Raw genomic sequence first — 20628 nt, forward strand, 5'->3', positions numbered from 1 at the left:
GGGATGCAAAAATGTACTGTATCAACTGGGCTTAGTATTTCAGTCATCCATTTTGCTAATCAGTAGTGGAATGGCATGTGGCTTTCTTGCCTAGGAACAATTCAATATGTTTTTTGGAATCTGAAGGAAATTGAGTTATTCCAGGGAAATGGAGTGAGTGGAATAGGGTTTGTTGTTCATTCAGGTCCTTAATAGAACATTTGCAGACAGTGGCTGTGGACCCACCAAGTCTGGATCTGTGACATATTTCTATGTTATTGATTTTGCATTCATGCTTTATCACTATCTAACAGTGTCTTAATTTGAGCCAGTTCCACATGGAAAGAATGTTATTCTCCAGCAACAGGACATGTTTAATGTTATGTGAAATTTAGTACACATTCTTATTCTGTCTAGCAGTTGATAAGTTTTTTTGGTCTGAAATGTTACTGCAAATGTTACATTGGAGATTACAAACGTAAGCCTTTTTAACTTCCAATCAACTATACTCTTGCGTTTCTCACTGTGAGGGACAATTCCCATAACTACTTCATGGCTTTCATGTCTCTACAATAGCACCAACAGCTTGCATATATTATCTCTGCTTTAACTTTTATTCAGTGGACTGTTTGAATATATTTTCTTTAGTTTATGTCATCATTAGCCGTCCCATCTCTCCCCCTCTTTCTCTCCATCCCTCTTTTTCTTCCTCATGATGTTTGTTGTGTCCCTTCCTTTCTGTGTCTCTCTTGTTAATGGGTCTCATGGTTGTTTCCCCTCTGCCTCTTCCAAATGTTCCTCAGAGCCAAAGAGCCAAAGAGCCGTGGCTCGTGGTGGGTGAACGTTTACTGAGTGTTTACCGGGATGCCAAACAATCTCCATTTACTTTAAGCCGAAGACAGAAAGTCCCGGATCGTTCAACGTTGTACACACACGCAAGTGTGCTTGCTACTGTACACACAAGGAGAATTTGTGAGAGCCAGCGGTGTCGGCACGAGCAGTGAAAGGGAGAGCCCTGCTGACAAGCGCTAACGTGAGGAGTTGCACACAACGTTGCAGATTGTTCCACGCTGCACCCCCACAATTACACGGCATGACGTGTCCTTTCCTTCTCACCTGACATCCCATTGCTCATCGGCCACTCCTCTTCGGGGGGGGGGGGGGGGGGGGGGGGGTCAGCGATAAATCCATGTAGTTTCTCTGTGCCTGAGTGGTGAGCGGTGGCAGGGCAGGTATAGTGGGGTCTAAATAACCCTGGTCTGTTTTTATTTCCAGAGGGGAACCCCATCAATAAAGGCCTCAACCATCTGCTGCCCTCTAAAAGGCCTGTTGCGCCCCACGGCTGACTGGGCTACCCTGTCAAAGGCCCCCTCCCCCTCCCCCTCCCCTCCCCTCGCTCCCCCTTCCCTCCCCTTGCTCCCCCTTCCGCGTCTCCCACAGCTGCCGCCTCCCAAGGCCTGCTTGCCTCTTTCCTCCTCGCTGGCTGACCGAAATGGCTCGCGCTTGCCCCGTCTTTTTCTACCTGTTCCATCCACTGCGCGGTCCATGCAAACCTATCCTTTTTCTTCACAAACCCGGCACACTATGCCTTATTGTCTAAGCATGCCAACACTGGCAGTCCTCACCACCTGTCTGCCCGTGTGTCTATGACACAGCTCAACCCCGGAGCTATAGAATTCACCTCGTTACTCATGCCATTACATTATCCTTCACATAAGTCCCCTATTACACATTACCAATCATTCACGCCGTACAACATTTAATATGACAAGCTAATGTGAAATCTAAATGACCCTCAAACATATTAACAAAGCATGTGTCTTGCAATCCATATAAGCCAGTTAATCAAGCATATAGGCTGCATTTAGCTAATTCTTTGACCTTCAGTCTATGCTTTCCTCAAACCTATCCATTCTTTCACTCCTCACTGTCTTCCAGCTGTCTTTTTTCACATCTTTCTATCTTGCAGTCCGGCGTGTCCTTGAAATGGGGCATATGTGACTGCTGTGCTGGAAAGCTGCTGTACCTCTGTTAAAGTGGTGACGCCAGTTGTCCACATGCGCTACGTCCGCACACAGTATGATGAAGTGAAGTGAGGAAAACTCGGGACAGGGAAATGTCTCTGCCCATCAGAAAGACAGCTTGGTCACTGGGATGGGATGAAGGCACAAGTGAATGATTAAAAGGGGAGAGATTACAACAAAATGTATATTGAGTTAAAGACAACTCCACTGATTAATTATTCATCCACCCACCCTTCACTGTCAGATGACAGCACTGCAAGATCAATGTCACCTTAAGGCAGCTAGCTGCTTCCCCGATGGTCCTTGGTTATTATTAGCTACAGAGACTGGGTGTTGTTCTCCCTGCAGGCGTTAGAGCAGAGCCCTGTGGCAAGGCGTTTTGAAGCTGTGTCATTAGCATGATCAGCCCTAGTCTACTTTTTGTTTTGTTGCTCTAGTGTTAATTAGCTCCCAGCTGCTGTTTAGTCATTCATGTATTCAGGCTGCCTGAAGGGTGTGACTGCACATCTCCTTCTATCGCCCCCTGGTGTCGAGTGAAACTTCCAAGACCACAGTATTCCTGCATATTCCTGTTCTGTCTCGCTGGGATTACTTTTGAGTTTACTTTTGACACACACGTTATAAACCGGCACATTATATGAACAGCTCGTTTTGAATCCTTTGGTGCGATTCTTTTGGATTCTGCTCTACCATGGTGACTGACCATGACAAATTCACAGAGGTGCAACCAACGGGATTTTCTAATTAATAGTGCGTGTCAGTGTCTGATGGGGTCACTTCCGAGACACCCACTTCTACTGTTACTACCACAACTGAATTCCTTACAAATTCCAATGTTTGAGTGAATCCATGGCCCTCCTTAAACCCAGTAGCCTGTGAGAATTCTCTCTGAAACTCACACAGGTGCAGCAGTCTCCGTAGGCCCAGTCTGCCTTTTTGACACATTTCTCCTGATGAAACCCATCTGTGTGCGAGTTAGTATGAGCATGATTTATTCCCGTGGTAATACTTGTAAGAGTGTGTAAACCAAAGGTGGTTGGTTTCTGGCTTGTGTGTGTGTGTGTGTGCATGTGTACGTGTGAAGTGTGTCTGTGTACTGCACATCCCCCTGGGCCCTTTGCGGAGGTCATGGATCTTTATTTGATGGCTGATTAGTGTTGAAACATCGTTCCCTCTTGTGCCCCAACACCCACTAACACGATGAAAACCGCCAGCTCCTTCACTCATACTCACACCTCTGTCAACATCTATTCTATCACTTTCCTCCACAGTCAGCGACTCCCCCACCTGACACACACACACACACACATTACTGCTATCTGTTCCCTCAGTGACCCTGAGATGACCCTGGCAGAACCATCTTTCTCTGCTGGTTATCCTGCCCCTAGCCTTTGCATTGTCCCTCCACATCCTGTTGGATAGAGGCCACGTTTAGAGCACAATCGCAGCTAAATAATATGTAAGATGGGAGTGATCGCGAGGCCAGATGAATGATTCTTATATATTGATGTCTGGGCATCAACATGCAAAACATTAGCCAGGCACAAACGGAATGATGCTGCAAGAAGCACTAGAATGGATTGTTTGGGTGTTTTTCCCCTTGGTAAAGCAGTTAGGGACCACAGGGAGAGAGATTTTAATGAGCTATCATAGTTTATGTGCGGTATTTGGAAAAGCTTCACCGAGAAAGATATATCATATGCACAGCTTTCATGTTATTCAGTGTCTAGTATGCAAGTTTTTTTGAAACTAAAGCTTTTGGTTATTCGTGGATGATTGAATGTTACGAGACCAAGATGACAAAATCCTGACCCATTTTTCGAAAGTGCTTTTTATTTAACATCAGTGAGCCCATTGTCGCTGTACAATGATTTTAACACATGCTAGATTGAAATGAACCTGAACTTCTCACTTCATCACCCCTATATAAGTGCTTGGAAGACATTTTTGTTTGTACTTTCTCATGATGCAGTGAATGTTTTTGACATGCTGTTTCTTCATATGATTTTTTAAAGGTTTATCACAGATACTCATCTAAATTAGCATCAATAACAAATTGTCATAGGATATGGCTATAACACATTTGGTTATCAACCTTATATCGGCAGACGTGGCTTTTGCCACTTACGATAGGTGAAGAGACAGACTCCGGGGTTAGTAGCTACATTGTTAAAACAAAGTTATGATGAAAAGATATGAAGGTGTGGGAAAAAAATATTCTTCAGACCAAGATGAAAGAACACTTTCACAGCCTGCGGTTTTAACTTCAAGCTGCATGACCTGATTGACTTTTATTCTTTTTCACCAGTTCCAGGTGTCAAACCACAAAATGCTTGTAAAAGGATTGTAGTGTCCAAACATTGAATTGGTACAAATGCCACTGCAGTGAACCCTTAATTCAGAACAATAATTTACATATATGTGTATATATATATGTAATAGTTTTTTTAAATTTAACTTTTATCCATGAGATAAAGGATGGAACTGTTGTGGGGGCGGTGCATGAGAGCCCTATTCATCTATAAGTGCCTGTTCCACATGTAGGTAGAATGTCTCGGTTTGTCCTCGCTGTCTTTGTGTTACCCTACAAAATCTAAATGGATAATGGTTAGCATACATTTTAAGTGCATTGAAAATCTTAATAAATCACAGTGAGAAAAGTGAAATAAAACTTGCTCTGTAACATGGAGCCTTTTCTTTGGTTGGTTCCTGTGACCCAACTCTCCTTTTCTCCCTTTTATTTCTCATAATCCTGCAACCATCGGTTGAGTCCCACACATCCCACATGAGTTTGGATCCACCAGCTGGAACCAGTTTCTGAAGGAAGTTCCCCAGAGAAAATGGCTTATTTATAGAGGCGTTTCATTTTGGGGGTCACTGATCCATGAGACCACTGTCTTGGAACAGAATAGATTGTATTGCAAGCCTGAAACTCAAATCTAACTTTATTTTTTTTCTCATTTTCAGTCTCTGTCCATATCTTTTCTCTGTCGTTCAGTTTTCTGCTTATTCTTTCACCCGATGTAGAGCGTAGTTGATTTGCCCCACTTTTTTTCACGTGGGAGTTCATTGAATATGCAGCACTTTTGTTTGTGCTGCTTTATTGAGTCTCATTCAGTCTGTATTATGGTCATGTTTAGGTCCAATACTTCAGTGAAGGTGAACAAATAACTGCAGAAGATATAAATGGGATGGTACTGATATCCAAATCCATTGAGACAGCCGCTGTCAAGGTCATGGATAGGTCAGTATAATAACTAGAAACTTGTCAAAACAATCATTTGTTTGTGTTTGCATTATTGTTGCGATGGGTCTTTAAGCATTATGTAGAAATAAAAAAAAAGACACAACAGCTTAGTCTTTTGTCTCAGCCCACATTCACACCATGTGATGTTCCATAAACAGACAGAAACTATCACCACTGACCACTTATTTCAAAGGACAGGAAGAGTCTGTTGCGTCTGGAAGTTTAGTTTCAACATATGCGCTTATAGACAGTTACATCTTTCCTTTGTGCAACCACATTTATGTGCAGTGCCTTACAAGCTGTCTCTTTATTTGATGAGAATATTCAGTCTCTTTTATGCTCAAAGCCGACAAGTGCAAAATAGACCATCCTTACTCTAGCGTTTTCAATTATTTGTTTTGCAATCCTGATCCCGAGGAACACTTCAGCCTGAGGCCTAACAACTGTGGATACAATTCAGTCTGTCTGGTCCAGCTACAGTGTTCAAGAGCTCAGCCACCCTGACAGAGTTGTCATGCATTGTGTTCAGTTCACACCACCACCCACCACTGTAAGCCAAACCCAGACGATTCTCATTCTCCACCCAATGTAATCAGTCCCAGGTCTCATCTTTTCTGTTTCTTTGGTGCCCTTCTGTCCCTATTTTATTATTTCTCTAATTTCCTCCTTCCTCTCTTGTTGTTGCTCTCATTCTACCTTCCTGCCTGCATCTGAAGAGGTTCAAATTACACACTAAATTAGAACCATGTATCCCCCTGTTTTCCTTTCTCCGTCGCGCCATCATTCAATGCTTTTTCTCTCCATCTTTTGCTTTCTCTATCTCCCTCTTGTATTACCAGCCCTGCTTCTGTGTCTTGACTCAACAGCTGTGACATTAACAGCTGTAAGAAGACTCTCGCCTTTTGTCCACCTCTTTTTATAGGACCCTCCATGAGTGTTGGATCAGTAGATCTGTCACCTTTTATTTCTGCCGGTTTCAACACATATGTTTTACAAACTAAGAATAACAGCACTTTCCATCCCCTAATTTCATGCAAGCATAAGTATTGGGATAAGCAAATTTAAGAAGTATGCAAATTCTATCAGATTTGAATTAGGAGATTGACTTGGTCTATACCGCTCCACATTTCTCCTTGATAAACGTTGGCAGTGTGTTTTGGGTCATTTCATTGTGAATCTCCACCCATCTTGTACATTTGTAGCCAAGATGCTTCTGTACACTTCTGAATTCATTCTGCTAGCGCCACCATTCATTACATCATCAATAAAGATGAGTGAGCCCATTCCAGAGGCAGCCCTACATGCCCATGCCATGTCACCACCCCCACTATGATTCACAGATGAGGTGGTATGCTCAGATAATCTTTTGTGCTATAGTTCCAATTGAGAGCCTGTTTACTTTTAGCATCCAAATTGCTTGCTTTTCTTTCATCGACTGCTCGCTAGTCATGGTGGATTATGCTTACTGACCAAACATAGACTCCAAACCCAAACAGAGCTGGGAAATCACATTCATGTGCTGTTTTATGTGTGAACAATCAGTGCAACAAGAAACACCTGATCAGTTAGAAACACTGGTGAGTTAAAAGTCCCAATGCTTATGGTCACCTAAAATGGGAGGATGGAACTCTGACAGTGCTGCTATTATAAGTTGTTAAAACATGTATTGAAACAGACAGAAATGTGAAATAGCAATTTGCTGTACTAATACTTATGGTAGGCACAGTATGTCACCTGTTCTCCACTGGCTTTTTTCTCTATCTCTACATACTAGGCTTAACTTGGCAATGCAACAGAAATTGCCTGTGGTTCAAATGAAGCCAAGTCCAGTCAATCTACTGCAGACAGCTGCCTGTCGTCACAGAGATACCGGTAGATGTTCTAGAATGGTGACACGGCTCAGGACATGTCCGTCTTTATCTCTGTCTATCTCTGTTACAGATCAGCAATGCTCAAAGGGGGTAATTTTGTTTGTTTGTTTGTTTGTTTGTTTGTTTTTGTAACTTTTTTTGTGATTTTGCTGATGTCTTTATTCCGATTGACTTAGTGTTCATTTGGGGTGAAAGGATGGGGGAGGATATGTCTTATTATTTTGGTAAGCTTCCTCCACTGACTTAAACCACTCTCTGAGAGACAGGAGCCCTGGTCGGGAGTGACCATATGAGCTAATGTGAGGTGCAATTGCTTTATTAATGAGGTAGAAAACAAAACCAGCAATCTCCAGAATCCAGACCTTTCAGGTTAAGAGTTGAAAACCCCTGGTGCATTATTGTGCCATATAGTAATGAAAGATATTTTAAATATAGAACACAATTTTCACAGCTTCTTTTAAGCTGGTTGACAAAAAGTAAAATGCCAGGGCAAGTGGGAAGTGGGGCATTGTGTAGAATAGGTTGGAATGTGGTTCTTAGCCATGTGGTTCTTAGCTTTTAAAAAGGGCTCTCTAGCTTGTTTTTTTTACTTACAGTTGCTGACATATTAATACATTTTTTACATGATTTGCTGTTTTTCTTCTGTTATTATCCTTTTAGCATTATAATATCTGTAACGCCCACTACAATGGTGGGTGTTACCTTGTGGGTGTTACCTTGTGGATATCATCTTGTTGCTGTTATAGATTTTATAAAAAAAAAGCTTATGACATTGACGAATAATAAGATATTGTATTTTAGCTTTAGACGCTTGGACATTCATCATATTTGTGTATGCTTGATTCAGGATACAAAATGTTTTATTTGTTTTGGTCAGAATTATGTAATAAAATACATGAAAGCACTAATGAGTGCAGCTAGTTCAGCCAGGGAACCTGAGTGGGTGTTTGATCAGTGATACATCAGCTGATGTCTGCATTGCTCCTACCACAGTCTCAAGATTTCCTAATCTAATATGGCGGTCTATTTAAGTCGGTCAGGGTACTCACTCTGCTGCTCTGCTGGTTGCCTTAGCATGCTTTTGCTAAACCAACTCACCACTCCAGCCTCCATCTCTTGGGTTCTATTTCTTTCTGCAGGGGGACTGGTACCGCTTTCCTTGCTCATTACCTGTAGGTCTCATCTCATCTTCATCCGCTTATCTGGTATCGGGTCGCGGGGGCAGCAGCTCCAACAGGGGACCCCAAACTTCCCTTTCCCAAGCCACATTTGCCAGCTCTAACTGGGGGATCCCGAGGCGTTCCCAGGCCAGTGTCGAAATATAATCTCTCCACCTAGTCCTGGACCTACCCCGAGGTCTCCTCCCAGTTGGACGTGCCTGGAACACCTCCCTAGGGAGATGTCCTGGGGGCATCCTTACCAGATGCCCGAACCACCTCAACTGGCTCCTTTCGATGCAAAGGAGCAGCGGCTCTACTCCGAGTTCCTCACGGATGGCTGAGCTTCTCAGCCCATCCCTAAGGGAGAAGCCAGCCACCCTTCTGAGAAAACCCATTTCAGCCGCTTGTACTCGCGATCTAGTTCTTTCGGTCATGACCCAGCCTTCATGACCATAGGTGAGGGTAGGAACGAAAATTGACGATATGACAAGCAGATTTTAAGTTATGATTTCTCCCTCCCCAATTTTAAGAATTTCATAAGGTGATGTTAGGATTAGGCAGGTTGTAGGTATTGCGATTAATAATATTAAAGTGTTAATGTTGTTATTTGTAGTATCGTATACACCATCATGCAATGGCGTGAGTTTCCCCAAAGAAACAGAACCTGACAATAAGACAGCGTATGTAAAACCAAGATGTGACGTTTCCTGTCTGAACTTTTAGAATTATGAGGATGGTTTAATCAGTAATCTGTGGATAGTCATGGTAGTATTTTCTATCCAAATGAATGGCGCACAGCAAGGTGAATAATTGGTCATCTTTCCCTTGAGCGAGGCCCTTAAACCTTATTGATCTTGTGAGTTGGTGTTGAAAAGAGCCGCTGCTAAATTGCATTTGATGTTGTACGTGCTGACTTCATCAGTGTTCAGAAAAGTGGATAGTATAGGCACATGCAAAATCTGGGAACATTTTCTAAATGAGACATTCTTTTAGGTTAAAGTGATAATATATCAGAATTATATTTTATTATGTGGTGCTTTGCCATGTGTACCATTCATGCAACCTGTAATTATGGTACAACATTTGTTTTTAGAAACATTCCAAATGACAAAAGTTAGTAATCCATGTTTTGACCTAAGAACTACCACACAAACTCACTGACAAGCTTGTCCCTTTCATCCATAACATTAATAAATTATCTTAATTTTCCCAACATGTCAAAACATGGCAGTCCACTTTGTTGACCCAAGGGGTTATAGACACAGACATGAACATGTTCAATGTATCCTTTGTTTGTACATTCTGTGATTCATCAGAGTTGCGACTTTTCTTTCCAGTGTAATGTCCGTAATGCTAGAATCTGCCATCTAACAATGAATCTGATAAGAATTCTCCCAAGCTTTCCTATGTTCTCCTTTGTTTTTCGGGTTACTGAGGAAATACAGGATATCCACTATACAGAGTCCAGCCAGGCAGATATAAAGATAATATTCTGGATAGGGAAAGGCACAATGTCTTTGAGAGAAATAATTTTTGCACAAACATTCTTTAATGTGTTCCTCACAGGCATCCTGTTAACTTTGTGTAATTATTTTTATTGGTCTGGCGAGTTTGCCTCTCAGCGTTTGGGGGCTAATGTTTGGGTCTATTGCAATAGACATATTAGGGATGTTTTTTTCCATTGTTTACATCTGTGCTTGCATCTGTGTGCCACACGCCATTAGCCTACAGAGGGGTGTATGTTAATATTTAGTCTCTCTCATCAGCATCTAAAACCTTTTCCCTCCAGCCAGAGCAAAACATCATTGCTCGGCCATGCAAGCGATTCATCAAATGAGTCTCCTTTACATGCACTGTTTTTTATGGCTGGGGTGAGACTGACACATTAAACACATCAGATACAGAAAGGCTCTGTTCGTAATCAGACAAGGGCTCCCACATCAGACTCCAACCTTGTCTGATGTTTCACTTCCCACAGAGTTTGCGAGGGTGGTTGATTCGAGAATTTAAACCTTAACCTTTTTTTACACAAACCTTTTCTGTTTTCTTGGTTTAGTCATCTGACTTATAACTGGAAAACGATCAGACAGAATCACCATTTTCAGTTTCTGTCTTTTCAAGAAACCAGCTTGAATGTTCTTATCTCAGCTCTCTCCGTCTCCTCTTTTTGGCTGTGCCCCACTCCCCTTATGTCTGTCACATCTATCACTTTCTGAAAATGCCAATGTATTCTTGATATGGGTAACAGGGGTGATGACCTATCTTTGGAGTGCTGGCGTTATGTCATTCTGCATAGGTCCCTCCATTCTTGTAAATGATTAATCGGTTCCTGGGTGAAGGTACCGCTAGACTGCAGGCTGCTATGTTGTAAAGCCGATGTCTGAGCCTGGACACGCTCCAGGTCAATGGGTTTACTGGGTTGCCATGGTGCTAGTCAAGGCTTGGTTTCTCATCATTGGTTGTTTCAAATTGCTATTAGAAATGTCCTGGATGTACTGGCTGTAGGTAATCTTTTACATGTGACCGTTCATCTGTAACCTCTCGTACCGGGTACCGGAACAGTATGAACAGGATGGCCCTTTTTATATCACCCATTCAGACTGGCTTTCGAATCCACCTAGAAGGAGAACAGATTTTAACTCTGGCCTTTTAACCTACCCTTTATCAACAAATCATTTTTGATGTGTCAATACAGTGTAGACTAGTGCATCTGAGAGGATATTGTACCGTACTATTCAACTAATCAGTGTCTTCTTGTTGTGTCTGAATGTGCAGGTAGCCCACCATGCACTCCTGAGTCATCCATCCCGTTTCCTGCTTTCCCCCTGGATCATCATCGGCTCTGTGATGAACCACACCCCCAGCCCTCACATGGCCGAGGCCGCTAAGTCCGGGGCGGGCCTGCTCTGTGGCCTGGGTCTGGGGCCGGACAGGGTCCGCTCTCCCGACAGCCTGACCCACACTCCCAGCCCCAACGGTGGCACCCCGAGCTCCAGCCCTCCTCTGCTGCTTTCCCCAGGCCTGGGTGAGTCCGGGGACTGGGAGAGCCGCGAGGAGTTACGTCTCAGGGAGCTGGAGGAGGCGCGGGCACGAGCCGCCCAGATGGAGAAGACTATGCGCTGGTGGTCCGACTGCACTGCCAATTGGAGGGAGAAGTGGAGCAAAGTGCGTGCCGAAAGGAACCGTGCGCGGGATGAGGTACGTCAGCTCCGCCAGCGGCTAGATGCCCTCACCAAGGAGCTGACGGGCGCGCGGCGGGAACGCCAGGAGCTGGCTTCCGAGAACGAGACGCTCCGTCAGGAAACAATGCGCCTCCGTGCCGACCAAGCCTCACCTTCCCACCCCCTTACCTCAGCGCCACCCTCTTCTTCGTCCTCCACCCCGACTTCCTCCAACTCTCAGCCTCCTGTGGACAGCAAGCAGGACAGGGTGGGCGAGGGCCCCGGGTCACCGGAACAGGAGCCAGTGAGAGACGTGGACACTGAGAAACCCGACAGACAAAAGGTGGGTGGATAGATATGGTAGAACCATTATGTTATGAAGAGAAATCAGTACCAGAACTTAAGTAACCAGAACAGTGATGGTTTGCGTGCACAGAGCACCTGTCATTTATTTGGGCCATTGTTCCGTCTTGTTAATGAAGGGCCAAAAGCAGATATGTCTCAGGTCGATTTCTCCAGAATGTGTTATTCAGACCTTCCTTATCAGGGTTCCTTACCTGAGCATCGTGGCTCAGTGGGAGCGCAGCAATGGTGCTCTTGTTCTTAAAATAGACTCCCGCCCCCCGTTCATCCTATCTTGTACCCAGGGGGCACGGACTGAAATATTGCAGCCCAGTCCCAGTTTTCACCAGCCTATTTTCCGGAGGAAAGTTTAATTTCTCCTTTTCGATGCTGGGAGGGAGCATCTTGCCTAATTGTAAAGGTTGGTGTCCTCAGAGGTCCTTAGGCATATAGCCACAGCTTTGAAGGTCCCTGAGCTGAACCACCAGGTTTCGCCATTGAATAACACTGTGGATTCCAAGCCCAGTGTATTTAGCACTGGACATTGATCGCTTGACCAGACGAGGTTTCTGTTTTTAGGAAGGGTGTGTATCTTGGCAAGGAGTATTCAGCTGTGTTCCGCTACGCTACATTATACTCTCTAGCCTAAGAACACACACAATGACATGACAAATACACGCAATAACCTGTAATACAGTTGATGCAGCTCAGGCAGCAGAGAGAGTACAGATCAGTGTCATTAGCAATCCAACTTGACCTTCAGCCAACTCCCTCATGGGAGGGGGGGCAGATGTTTCCATGGAAACACACTGACAGCCACACACTTCGGAGCATACCGAACAAGGGGTCGACTTCAGACGTGATAGGTAATGACGATATCCATTCTCCGTTTCCCCCTACGGGGCCGAAGTGAAGATGGGAAAAAATGAATGAATTATGAGAAATCAGACCACCCTGCGCGACCTGAATGTCCAGAGAGATTTGTCTTCAACTGCTCGCTGCGGGCCAACTGACACAAAATAGAGGCCTTTCCGGGTCCAATGGCTGGGCATTTCAAATAAATCACATCAATAAATACATTTTGGGTAAACAGCAGCATGAAGCAGAGCTGGGCATTATAAGCCTATTCACATACAATCCCATTTCCTGCTCCTCCATTGTTCTCACTCACACAGACGAGCTGAATGCTTCCACATGTGGCGGCCTGAGTAAGCGGAGTGGCGCCACCCGCCCCCCTCCACTTTAAATTATCCTCTAGGTCCCCCTGCTGGCCGTCGATGATAAACAATTGTTTTCCTGTTGTGTTCAGTGTTGTGACATAGAATTAGATGGAGAACAAATCCCTAGGTATGTCCTTTTATAGTGTTTGTGAGCCCATGGGCAGTACCAAACACTTATTTTGTTGAAGTAAATTCTCTTCTTCACCAGTGAAATAGCTGATCGATCCCTCATCACAAAGGATAAGCCAATGAAGTTGGAAGTCCCACCCAGCTAACTACATTCAAATGGTCGCTGGTGATATTTACTCTGGAATGCCTTTTTGACCACTAGAGGCCTCTATCCTTCTGTATGTATTGTGCTCTTTTGTAGCAGGAAGTTGGCGGAGGGTCCAGAGACTAGCGTGGCTCCCAGGGACAAACTTTTGATATGTAATCCTAGCGACTAGGAACAGAAAAAGAGAAAAAGATGGGTTCTTTTGAAAAGTCTGTTTTTGAAAACGATGCCAAATGGCTTGGGAATTTCATTAATACAGACAGGAAATGAGGATAGAGGTAATATGCTATCAGCTGTGGCAGCGCTATTAGGTTAGATAAAACCTGTCTCCTTGTCAAGATTAATTAAGAAAAGTAAATATTTAAGTCTGAAAGTCTGCTCCACTCTCCAGCCCTGATGGGGGATGTGATGTGCTGCAATGGGGATGATGACGTCAGGAGTTTCAGAATGAAGCGATCCAACTTCCTGGTTCATGTTACAGAGTAAAACAATGGCAAGAGCCCTTACGAAATATCAGACATGTTTGACAACACGTTCAATTATGTCAAAGAATCACTGACTGTTGTAGTCACACTGCACGTCCGTTTCTTTACTGTTTTTATCGTCTTTATGTACCAGATTCAATAAAAGAGAATTAAAACTATTAAGTGTTAGGTTGTCCCCAGTTTGGCATATTACTCTCCCTCTCTCACAGGAGTTGGAGCTGTTGGAGTCAGTTCTGAGGTCCAAGGCAGAGGGTCCAGACTCGTGGGACTCCCGCAGTGCCAGCAGCCTGCGGTCTCCCCTGAGTCGCCAGGACCGCAGCCGGCTCCTCTGGGATGACATCGCCGCCACAGAGGAGGACCCCGGCAAGATCAACGCCCTCCAGCTGCGTCTCGATGAGTCACAGAAGGTCCTGCTGAAAGAGCGCGAGTAAGGAGAGGGAGTGATACGGGTTATGTGGCGAGAGTGAGAGACGTACGCACATGTCGATGTTTAAGTATGTGCACTTTCACATAGGAAGTGCTTTCGAGTACATCGGGGACTGAATGCAGAAAGAAGCTGGACGAGCGATTCCTTTTACTATTCATCCTTCCGTCGTATTTTATTATGGAAAAGGCATTCACGTTGAGTGAGTGAGGACTAATGCAGCATCTGTCTCTCTCTGTTCGACCTGGCCCGCATGCCTGCCTCATTATTTACAAGCGCAGCCTCCTGTTCTGGCCGGGGTTCTGGCACCGCTGCCGCACTCCCGCCAACACTGCCATCAGGCCATTAGCTTTTCCATTAGAATCATAACAGTTTTATGAGCTCTCCGGAGGCTGCTGATTTCACTAGTCATTGGACTGCTCCTTCAGGTCCTACAGTGTGACAGGCGAAGCCCATCTGACTGAGTGATCTGTTGAGCTATTCCGGAACATTCTGGAATATGTCTGTATTCTCTACCATTGGGACCCTCCAGACCTCCAAAAAATAAGTTAATGTTGTTGTGTTAACATCTATCCATCTTTGTTTTGATGGATTCGTGGTTACAAAGTAGGCCAAGGATACTGTTCTTTCAAAATAAATACATTTATTGTGCCGTGTTACATTCTCAGAACCTAGCAGTGTGTGTTTGAGATGCTTTAAAACAGTTCTCTAATCCAGATCAGTTAGACAGTCTAGTGTTCTCCCATTTCGTTAGAGCAGTATCTAACAAATTGTCTCTTCTCCCCAGGGATAAGCACGCTCTTAGTAAAACCATTGAAAAACTGGAGACGGAGCTGAACCAATGGAAGCTCAAATACGAGGAGCTGAACAAGACTAAGCAGGAAGCCATAAAACAGGTGAGAGGAGGGGTCACTTCTACCCTGTAAACTCCTCTCAACGATCTACAGAAATTATATGAAATCGATAATGAATTGAGAAATTAAATATTAAAAATGAATACGCGACAAATGACAATAACAAAGCTATATCTGCCTAAAAAGTAATCCAGGGAACGTATACAGTACATGCATATGACCGCCAAGGCCCTCCGTCACACTGGTGTTATCACCTCGCCTGAGGCGGACACATCAATGGCTCGTCCTTTTCATCCCAGGTGTTTTTAGAAGTATCGCAGGACCAGTGCGGCCTTCACATCACAGGCTTCGCTCTCCTTTCCCTTCGTACCTACGTCACTACAGCCTGGCGCACTGACGCACCTGCTGAGAGGGCGGCTTCAAAGACCCAGGGCCGCCCCGCTCGTGGCTAGAGAGTGTGCTTACGGGAGATAGCCACTTGGGGGCACTGTACTCTTAGAGCAACAAAATAAAGCAGGGTGTGTGCGGCTTGTGTGTGTGTGGTGCGAGTGTGCGGCACGCGCAGTCCAACAGGGTAGTCACTGGGGACTGAAGATATCTCTCCGGATATCCGGGAGGTGAGAGAGGACAGGAGATAGCTCAGGAGAGGAGGGTCCGATTGAGTGGGGAAATAAGACTGATGAGAACAGCCAAAGCAGGAGGGAAGTGTTTGATAAGGGAGAGAGTGCAGAGAAGGAGAGGTGAAGGTGACAGGTGTGTAATATATGCCCGAGTCACCCGTAGGATTTCACAGGTTTAATGGGAAACAGGTTAATGGAGCCCCCCCCCCACACACACACATAAGCCTGCCTCAGTGACACCCGTGACACCATAGCTTTCCAAGTAGAGTCTATTCACTGAAAAGGGGGGGTGGGATAAATGGAACTACGACCAAGACCGTGGAGGAACGTATTTGCCAATGACACCTGTGGGTAATGATTTCTTGGCTCTGAATCCTGACTTCTCTCTCTTTATTCCTCTGTCTTTCTTCCCTCACCCCTCCCACTCGACTTCCCTGTCAGCTGAACATGCTGAAGGAGGTCCACCAGGATGAGTTGGGCCGTATGTCGGAGGACCTGGAGGACGAGCTGGGAGCTCGTACCAGCATGGACAAGAAACTGGCCGAGCTGCGGGCCGAGGTGAGGGCTTAAACACTCCCCTTTTAACCATCTGCTTTATAATGGTTTCGAATGGATTGTTGGGAGCTGTTTATGCTGCGTCTCAAAGCACTTTACATTTAATGGGGGTAATTCAGTCCGTTCAGCGTCAGTCCCTTGACTCCGACTGACCCACTGGTTGATATAGTAACAGTGGGAGCCGCCCGTCAGGCCACTGTGTTGGCGACAGACTTCGCCATCGTTCTTGAAGGGTGTGTTTCGCGCCTGCGGCTCGCATCGAGTCGAACGAGCCCTCTCCTTTTGAAGTGTTAGTAAGCCTCCCTCCCCTTCGCCCGTTCCTTCCTCAGAAGACCGTTTCCCCTGGGGGGCGCCTGTCGAAGGGCACTGTCAGGCTCACGAGCCTCACGTGTCTCCTTTCTCCTCTCTGGCTCATCTGTTCGCCCTCATAGCGACACGCTCGGCGCGGATGTCAGCCGTGGGAATACACGCCGCGTTTAATGGCTCCGCTGTGCTGGCAGACGAGCCGGGCTGTAGGATAAGATGATGAAATGCTAATGTGGCATCCCTTCACATGGAGGGTGCTTACACAGGGCTTCTTATTCACGACCTGGACGCTTCTCACATGCCGCCGTTTTCACTGTCCTCTATCGCCTCCAGTAGGTTTACCTAACACCCTTCACGTTGTTCTACACCCTTACCCCCACAGATGGAGCGTCTGCAGGTGGAGAACGCCGCCGAGTGGGGCCGGAGGGAGCGCCTGGAGACGGAGAAGCTGGCCCTTGAGAGGGACAACAAGAAGCTGCGGGCACAGACGGAGGACCTGGAGGAGCAGCTGGCCCGTAAACGCCGGCAGGCGGCCAGTGCCCTGGACACGGACCTCAAGACCATACAGACGGAGCTGTTTGAGCGGAACAAGGTGAGGCGCCCCGCGAACACCTGGCTTGAACTCATACAGTACAGGAGGTTCACTTCGTGAGGTCAACCCTTCTCCATCTGGGCCGATTCTCCCTAGTACCACTTTATGCCGCGTGTTAAAGGATTAAGTGTGCTGTAACTGTGCATCAGGATTCCTGTGCTGCCCTATCCACGCCCTCTAATTAGACCAGTTACTATGAGACTGAAGAACGTGTGTTTGAGTGGGAAGCCTTGACTGACAAGGCAACAGAAGGACGGATGGGAAATGGTAGAGCGAACTTCCAAATCGTCCATTCAGATCTGTCGGCACCGCACAGCCTGTCCCTCGCTGCCCTCCATTCTGGCCCTTGTCATGAAGATTAAGGACCCTTATCAATCCAGAGCAGGTGGCCTGTTCCGAACGGGGCAAACCTATTCAGCTGGATAGGCGTCAGCTCATAGCCGCTCACTGGTTCCGCCATATCATCCAGCTGCATGTCGTCTCCACTCATTAGTTCTCCGAGTGACCATCAGATACCTGGGAGACGTGCCCGTCGTCAGACACGCACAAAGCATGTGTCCGTCAGACGCCGGCTGCGGAGACAGAGGGAAGCGCATCGCACGCTGTTGGCAGCGCTCGGGCGCCAAATCAGGTCACTGCTGAGAGAATGGAGAACCAGGAAATGGAGGATGCGTTCCTCTCCCTCCTCGTCTGTCCTCTCCATTTATCTCCGTCTGGTGTAATCTCTGGGTCCAGCTGTGGCTCTTTAGAGGAATCTATGGAGGAATAAAAACACTTAGTGCTGGCTCTCCAGGAGCTGCTGATTTATAGTCTGGGCTAAAAGCAACCTGAATACAGCCGTCACTCTTTCTGTCTTTCGCTCTCTTGGCACTTTCACACTCGACCCTCATTCTCCTTTCGTTAACTCATTCGTTCACTTTCGCAGCCGCCCACTCGCTCTCACTCACTCTCTCACCCTGTCATTCTTTCACACGTTCGCTGTCCGGAGAGATGGGGAGCCAAAGACTGGGGTGGACAAAGACATTTACAGAAAAAAAGAGTAGCAACCCGATGTGAGAGGGAGAAGAAAAGCAACCGTGAAAAGGACAGGCCAGGCCCCAAGCATAAGAATAATGTGTGTGAGATTAGTTGTGGATGTCTCATGTGTATCTCATATACAGCCAGGCAGGACTGGAGACATGGAGACCGTGTGGCTGATGGATGTCCTTCAGTGTGGTGTTGAGGCGGGGTATCGATCGAGAGAAACACGGCAAGCGATTAAGACACTGTGGCGACACAGGCAAAGAACAAAGTGTGATTGATACCGAAATCATATCCACTCTCAGCCAGAACTCTGTGGGAAAAACATGGCCTGCTAGGAGATGGATGGACGTCCTCTGTGGCAATGCACTTCTGATTGCCCGAGGAGAGAGACCCGGAAAAAGGACTGTGTTTGTTGTGTGTGTCTGTGTGCTATCATTTGTCTTGGTGTGTAGGCTGCCGTGGCATTGGTCCCTGGTGTGCGCGCGCGCTCGTGTGTGTGTGCGCATGTATGTGTGTGTGTGTATTGGTTCCATTGGTCACATTAAAGACAAGTTGAACGACAGCCTATTGATTGAGAAAGTAAAGTGCAGAAAAAGAGTGAGGGAGCGGTAAAGGTTTGATATATATATTTAATCAAAGGCTCAGCTGAAGCCACAGTTCCAGACTCTGTGTGTGTTTGTGTGTGCGTGTTTGTGTGTCTTAACTTTGCAGCTTTCTTTAAAGGGATAGGGCAATATTTTGGCAATAAAGAGTGCTGAACTAATGTCTTTGGGGTGGGACGTTAAGCGGATTCCAAGGCACCTATGTATCATAAGATTTGGGGTTTTAACCCCCGGTGTCCTGCCAAGATGTCCAATCTGGCCAACCCAGTCATCCCCAGCTTCCAATTGGGAGACTATGTGACTCTGTGTGTGTGTGTGTGTGTGTGGGGGGGACTGTGTTTGTGACTGTGTGTGTGTGTGTGTGACACTGTGGGTGAGTGGGTCTGAGACTCTGTCTGTGGATGTGTGTGTGTGTGTGTGTTTGTGTGAGAATGTGTCTGTGATGCTGTGGGTGTGTGTGCGTGAGACTCTGTGTGTGACACTGTGTGGGTGTGTGTGTGCGTGTGTGTGGGTGTTTGTGTGAGAATGTGTCTGTGATGCTGTGGGTGTGTGTGCGTGAGACTCTGTGTGTGACACTGTGTGGGTGTGTGTGTGCGTGTGTGTGGGTGCGTATTTCTGCATTGCAGGCAGTTAATCACTGAGGGTCCTTAGATTATTAGACTTGTCTCCCCCACATCACTCACATATGCTGAAGATGACAGGAACTGCCTGGCTATATATTATACTATTACAACGTGCTTTGTCTTTTATGCTCTATGAATACATTTAATCTCCTTATATGCAAAGGCAAGCCCATACTTATATGCACGAACACACTCACACACACACACTCACACACACACACACATTTATGAGGTGTATTAAACGCACTCATTGAACATACCTCATCTGAGCCCACCATCAAATGAAAATTTCAACAAAGACTGAAACATTAAAGAGGTTTCTGCTTGCCAGTGAGAAGCACAGGTAGAGAGAAACCCTTCTCCTTCACACAGCAAGACTGCCCATAACCTCCATCATTGAGCAGTACTTCACCCGCTGCCCTTGTCGCTCAAGATTTACATTGGTCCGCTAGGGGATGGCGACATATTACCAGCCTGTGTACAAAGCCAAGACAGTTGAATATCAGTATCAGATGCATGCATTCATACCCAACGGAGTTGAAGTGCAACTTGAGGGGCTGATATTTAACCGGCTTGTCTGAAAAAAGGTCTGCTCCATTTTTCAGTGTAATGAGCAGCCCACCAGCACCTCTCTCCGGCCATCCACCAACAATAACAATTAGGTTGCTTTTGAAAAGGGCGTCAGCTAAATGACTATGTCTATGTGAGGTCTGTTAGTTTGAAGGTAGTTTCTGGAGCCATAGCTTTAGAGCAACGGCTGGATGCCCACAGCATCATTAACAATGGGCCGACTGTGCCCCCCCCCCATGTCGAAGAAAAAAGTATGTGACAAATGTGAAATATAAGAAAAAAGGTATTTCCAAGCAAATATACAGTATTTTTTCCACACTTTGAAATACATTTCATAATGCATTAAAACAATACTGCATTTTGCAAATGGTTTAAGTGGACTGAGGTGAGTCCTGTGCTGGTGAAATAGCATCCGACTGTTACGATAAAGTGTTTCCCCCGATATAGTCTGGAATGTTCTCTTGTGGGTGACAGAAGTCTCCACCACCTAAGTCTACATGTCATCTGAACATACACTCCAGTCCTGTTGCACAGTTCACTAAATCTGTCTGGTCTGAGGATCCATGGCCCCAGTTCTTCAATGGTGTTCTTCTTGAAACCTGTAGTTATCAGTGTTCATGGCCAGTGGGTCATTTCTCCTTAGTAAGTACAGGAGGGGAGGGACTTCCTGTTTATTGCACTTTCACAGTTTAACAG

At 45.8% G+C, this 20628-nt stretch overlaps 1 protein-coding gene across 3 annotated transcripts in view; it reads left to right on the forward strand.

The window, feature by feature from the left end:
• ccdc102a (coiled-coil domain containing 102A) overlaps window positions 1-20628 on the forward strand; it is a 60270-nt gene that overhangs the window by 19948 nt on the left and 19694 nt on the right. For all 3 annotated transcript variants that reach the window (XM_010891391.3, XM_020055140.2, XM_010891392.3), the window contains exons 2-6: window positions 11057-11785; window positions 13973-14190; window positions 14975-15083; window positions 16103-16219; window positions 16905-17114. In XM_010891391.3, the coding sequence (XP_010889693.1) occupies window positions 11129-11785; window positions 13973-14190; window positions 14975-15083; window positions 16103-16219; window positions 16905-17114 (1311 nt within the window). In that variant the 5' untranslated portion in view covers window positions 11057-11128. The remainder of the gene's footprint in view (window positions 1-11056; window positions 11786-13972; window positions 14191-14974; window positions 15084-16102; window positions 16220-16904; window positions 17115-20628) is intronic.

The sequence above is a fragment of the Esox lucius genome, chromosome 2 (assembly GCF_011004845.1).
Source record: "Esox lucius isolate fEsoLuc1 chromosome 2, fEsoLuc1.pri, whole genome shotgun sequence".
Lineage (NCBI taxonomy): Eukaryota > Metazoa > Chordata > Actinopteri > Esociformes > Esocidae > Esox > Esox lucius.